At 44.2% G+C, this 5,820-nt stretch overlaps 1 protein-coding gene across 1 annotated transcript in view; it reads left to right on the forward strand.

The window, feature by feature from the left end:
• Nucleotides 1-5,549, forward strand: part of LOC117956052 (enteropeptidase-like) — a 15,185-nt gene extending 9,636 nt beyond the window's left edge. Inside the window, exons 15-20 of the mRNA XM_034890895.1 lie at nt 2,641-2,766; nt 2,907-3,050; nt 3,139-3,249; nt 3,355-3,478; nt 5,062-5,154; nt 5,273-5,549. Coding sequence (XP_034746786.1) covers nt 2,641-2,766; nt 2,907-3,050; nt 3,139-3,249; nt 3,355-3,478; nt 5,062-5,154; nt 5,273-5,549 — 875 coding nt within the window. The remainder of the gene's footprint in view (nt 1-2,640; nt 2,767-2,906; nt 3,051-3,138; nt 3,250-3,354; nt 3,479-5,061; nt 5,155-5,272) is intronic.
• Nucleotides 5,550-5,820: the final 271 nt, after the last annotated feature.

The following is a 5,820-nucleotide window of genomic DNA, read 5'->3' on the forward strand; positions in this document are numbered from 1 at the left end:
GCCAGATTAAACGAGAATTTTCCAATTTGGTGGAACGCCAAATCTTCTCAAGTTTCCGCGATATTTGCTTTAATTTGCAAGATTCAGTGTTATACCATGGAGCTAACCGTCTTTGTTTTATTATCTTCTTTTTTAGAGGGGCAACAGAGTCGAGAGTCATTCGTAGCGAGCCTGCTGCACTATCAACAAAATGATGGATTTGGGAGGGACTAATAGCATAGGAGTCCTCCGTTACTTTGTGATTTGGTAATGAATTAAATGCTAACGGAATCGCATCCTTAAATTTAGCTACAGCACTATCAGATAGACATCTTGTATAGAAGGTTTTTCCTAATGGCGTGTAGTTCAGCAGTATAAACTCAAAAGTTATCAAACAGTGGTCAGATAAAAAGGGATCCTGTGGGAACACTATTAAATGTTTAATTTCAATGTTTAAATGTTAAAATGGTGAGTAGGGTTATGAACACTTAGAGAGAAGCCAATAGAATCTAAAAGAGAGATAAACGCAGTACTAAGGCTATCATCCTCATCGTCCACATGAATATTAAAATCACCTACAATAAGAGTCTGGACCAGGGTCTCGGTCCACTATAACAAATAGAACTGGTTCAGAGTCTGGACCAGATGCTCGGTACACTATAACAAATAGAACTGGTTCAGAGTCTGGACCAGGGTCTCGGTACACTATAACAAATAGAACTGGTTCAGTGATTTCCAACTTGGGTGAAAGACTAAGAACAAGACTTTCTAATGAGTTATAGTTCAGTTTACTTTTAGAGCTGATTAGTAGACTAGAATCCAAGATGGCTGCAGCTCCACCTCCTCGGCCTCTGCCTCGAGGAATGTGAGTATTAATATGACTGGGGGGGTGGATTCATTTAGACTAACATATTCTCCATCACCCAGCCAGGTTTCAGTAAGACAGAATAGATCAATATTAGAATCTGATATTAGTTCATTTACTAGTACCATTTTAGAAGAGAAAGATCTTATGTTTAAGAGTCCACATTTAATTCTCCTATTCTTTCGCACTATTGCACTTCTGATTTTAATTGTTACAAGGTTTTTATCCACAGCTCCTCTTCTGTTTACCTTTGATTTAAATAATTTTAATGGTTGGGGGGCAGGCACCGTCAATATGGGGTTTTTACTACTTACTCTGGATTGTCAAGGATCAGGTCCACTAATAAACTTGTCCAGATTTCTAGAAATGAGAGCTGCTTCATCCCAAGTGGGATGAATGCCGTCTCTCTGAATCAGACCATGTCTTCCCCGGAAAGACTGGCAGTGATCCACAAAGCCCACATCGTTATCTGGACACCACCTCGATAGCCAGCGGCGAAATGACGACATGCGGCTATACATGTCATCGCTGGTGAGATTTGGCAGGGGTCCAGAGAAAACTACGGTGTCCCACATTGACTTTGCGTATGTACACACCGATTCAACATTAATCTTAGTGACCTCCGATTGCCGTAACCGGGAGTCATTAACGCCAACGTGGATAACAATCTTGCTGTATTTACGTTCATCCTTAGCCAGCAGTTTCAGATAAGACTCAACGTCGCCCGCTCTAGCCCCCGGGATGCACTTAACTATGGCTGCCGGCTTCGCTAACTTCACGTTTCTCAAAAGGGAGCTGCCGATAATCAGAGTTGGTTTCTCAGCGGGAGTTTTACTGAGTGGGGAAAATCTGTTAGAAACGCTAACAGGCTGGTGGCGGTCCGAGGTCTTTGAAAGCTTATGACTGTCTCTTCCTCGTCCTCTCACCGTCACCCAGGCGCTATGACCTGGCTGCCCAGGAGATGCCGGGGGACGGCTACCAGAGGCTAACTCAGGCCGGCCCGCACCGACTACCGGGAGGGGGGGTTAGCAATAGTAACTAACGACTGATCTATTAAGGTGCAGATCCAGACTTCTAACTCACTTCGCCTTGCCTCCATGTCTATAAAAAAACTTCTTGTTACACATACCATTACCGCTAAAGAAGGCAGAGGAGTAACTAAACATCTCACACACCGAGCAAGAGAAAGTAGGAGAGAGAGACGACATGGCTAACTGCTAAGCTAAAGTTGCTAGCGGCTAAGCTAAAGTACGGTAGCGTTAGCGTTAGCTACCAAGCGTTCAAAACAACTGTTATTTAACGTAAGTCACTGAAAGACGTAAAACAAATGCTCATGCCTATGCTCCGTTGATGCGAGCTCTAAGTGAAGCAAATGTAGTTTAATGCACAACCCTTTTCTCAAGTTCCAGTCACTTAACCAGATATGGCTAACAGCTAAGCTAAAGTCGCTAACAGCGAAGCTAAAGTACGGTAGCGTTAGCTACCAAGAGTTTGAAAACTGTTATTTAACGATAGTCACTCAACATGTAAATAACTGTGAGTGCTTAGGCAAAACTACTATAAGAATAAATGTTTATCGGACAGTTTGCCGCTGTAATGAAAAATATAACACATTGAACGAGTATTTAGTGAGCAGCAACAGGCTAGCAACACGCTACCAACACACAAGCACAGGAAACGGAAATGAGTCAGGTAAGCTCACGGCAACAGGTCTCGTCCTTCTCGTTCTGACCTTTCATACAGTAACTGTACAGTAAATGTCCCCTCCTGTTATTACCCATGATCCTCTGCTGCAGGCCTGTGGATGTTGCACGCCGGCGAGGGGCGGAGCCTGCAGCTCCACTTCCTGGACTTTGATATTGAAGCGACCTATGACGTGGTGGAGGTCCGGGACGGGGCTGGGCCACACTCCACACTACTGGGTGAGCAGGTTACCCAGAATCCTTTTCACCAGAGAAAGTAGCATTCAACAGGTTACCCACAATCCTTTTCAACAGCGTGTAACTAGACATGGTCAAATGACCTCATCACTGATGACCTCAACATTCCTCTTGTCTCTCAGCTGTTCTCTCTGGCAGCGATGGCCCCCCCCACGACTTGTTTTCAACAACCAATCAGATGACAGTGTGGCTGTTGACTGACAGCTCGGGGCACGGCCGAGGATTCAGAGCCAACTTCACCTCGGGGGTCAACCTGGGGTCCCCGGGTCAGTTCAGGGTCTGATGATTGCAGATTAATGATGACTATTGATTACAGATTGCTGGTGATTACTGATTGCTGATTGTTGTGAACAGCTGCGTGTGCTGCCGATGAGTTCCAGTGTCAGACAGGAAGTTGTATCCATGGTAATGGTCAGTGTGACGGCCATGTTGACTGTCCTGACGCCTCTGATGAAGCCGACTGTGGTGAGTCAACTTTATCTAACCGGGACCCTGTTAAGAACCACCAGCATGAAATAATCAGGGGGTGTCTCTGTGTGTGTATGTGTGTGTCTGTATTTTCTATTTCAGTTGTGTTGCCCAGCAACAGTTCCAGTGCTCTACAGTATAAACTAGTTTCCTCTCTGTTGACCGTGTGTTCTGACACCTGGACGTCTCACCTGTCTGACTTCACCTGTCAGTACCTGGGGTACAGGTAACCATTAATTCATTTACGGAGTACCTGGGCTACAGGTAACCTTTAATTCATTTAGGGACACACCTGGGCTACAGGTAACCTTTAATTCATTTAGGGACACACCTGGGCTACAGGTAACCTTTAATTCATTTAGGGAGTACCTGGGCTACAGGTAACCTTTAATTCATTTAGGGACTACCTTGGCTACAGGTAACCTTTAATTCATTTAGGGACTACCTGGGCTACAGGTAACCTTTAATTCATTTAGGGACTACCTGGGCTACAGGTAACCTTTAATTCATTTAGGGACACACCTGGGCTACAGGTAATCTTTCATCCATTTAGGGAGTACCTGAGCTACAGGTAACCTTTATTCATTTAGGGACACACCTGGGCTACAGGTAACCCAGGTCTTTGCCAACAAGGTCCCGCTGACGGGCCATTTTCTTCGTTTAAGGAGACAACGTTTTCTTCAGTCATAAATTGCAAGCATTAAATCTTCATAAACACTGAACATCTTTAGAAAGCTTAAAATCTCATGATTCCAATAAGCCCCCACACAAAGCATAAGGTAACTTATAGAAACATTCTGCACCGTTTCTGTCTAACGTCGAGCGTGTATCCTATCTGTTTCCTCGTGTCTTTATTCACAGCGGGGATACAGATTTTTCCTACATCGCCAACAGTTTAAAGAATAAGTACATCCAATCCTTTTAATCCAAAACGAGCTGGTCCCCTCACAATCTTGTAGATTCTGGCCGAGATTTTGATCGCTCCTGCCGTCTGCCCTTAAGCTGCCACATTGGATCTTTTTACACAGCCGAATAGCCTGAAGCCTAAGTAATTGATTGACAGCTTCTTTCAGCCAATCCGTCTACTGTAACCTGAGTTGTCCCTTATGGAAGCAAATCAAGTTGCAGGGTTTACAGAGGAGGAACCTGGGAAAGATTGACAGCTATTCCTTCCAGTTAAAACAAGATGTTATGAAACCGGCCTCCCTGTGTAGCCAATAAGAAGACGAGTTGATTGATACCTAACTTGACCAGAAAGTTTTAACCCTGTGATGGCTCCCTGTGTCAAAGCAAAAATAAGGCCTTAGTTATTGCATTTTACCATTTCATCCATTTATAATTATTTATTTCTATAAATGTATGTATGTAATTATTTCAGGTATGTGTGTGAGGGATGTGGATTTGTTTTTTTATTTGAGAAGTTGCTGAAAGGAAATGAGAAATAGATTCATATAAAATCCATTTTATGAGTCAATCTTTTCAGGATTTTTTCTGTTTTTAGTTGAGACATGTGGCGGTGGTACTACTTTTGTATATAGCCCATGTAATATGCTTACCGTAGTGTTTTTTAAGCATTTTACAGATGATTTACTTGGACAGAAATAGAAATTCTCAGTTCTAACCTGTTTAGCTCTGTGTCAGCAAAGCCTAGTGTCACACTTCCACTACAAACAAAAAATTGAGAGTGTTAACTTCCCAATGACCTCAGGGTCATCCAAGAGGGACAAAGTATGTGGGAACTGCATCACTGTTTTTGGGGTAAAAATTTAGGCGAGAAAAGCCCCTTTTTTAAAGTGTTTCTCTCTGCAGGTCTGGGGAAACGACTCTGCTGCCGGCTCGGCCACAAGATTCACCGTTTACATCGTTCACCTTCACCAACGGAGTGCTGCAGACCAGCGTCAGGTACTGGACCCAGACCAGAACCAGACCAGAAACAGACACCTAGACACTGGGACACCCATACCAAGACCCGGACCAGACTTCAAGACACCTAGACCAGACCAGATAGCCAAACACCCAGACCAGAACAGACCCAGAACAGACCCAGACCCAGACACCCAGACACCCAGACAACCAGACAACCAGACAATCAGACCAAGACCAGAACAGACCCAGACCCAGACCCAGAACCAGACATCCAGACCCAGACACCCAGACGCAGACACCTAGACCCGGACCAAGACCCAGACCCAAACCCAGACATCCAGATCAGACCCAGACCAGACAAGGCCCAAACCCAGACACCCCGACCCAGACCAGACCCAGGCCACACCCAGATACTCAGACCCATCCTATGAATGACGTTGACCGTTGGTCACCTAAAAGTTAAAAAAAGTTAACAACATTTATCTTAATATTTAATTTAATTATTTGATCTGTTTCCAGGGAAATGTGCCATAGTGAGGAAGTGGTTACCCTAAGATGTGACAACCAACGTGAGTTATTCATGTGTTCATAGACAGTTTAGAGTGAAATCATTTACTGTGACAACTTGAAATCACCAGTTGCAACAGCTGTTCACTAGTGTGGCGGAGCCCCCCCTTAAACAGTGATTGTTTGATTATATTC

The sequence above is a fragment of the Etheostoma cragini genome, chromosome 13 (assembly GCF_013103735.1).
Source record: "Etheostoma cragini isolate CJK2018 chromosome 13, CSU_Ecrag_1.0, whole genome shotgun sequence".
In the NCBI taxonomy this organism is placed as follows: Eukaryota; Metazoa; Chordata; class Actinopteri; order Perciformes; family Percidae; genus Etheostoma; species Etheostoma cragini.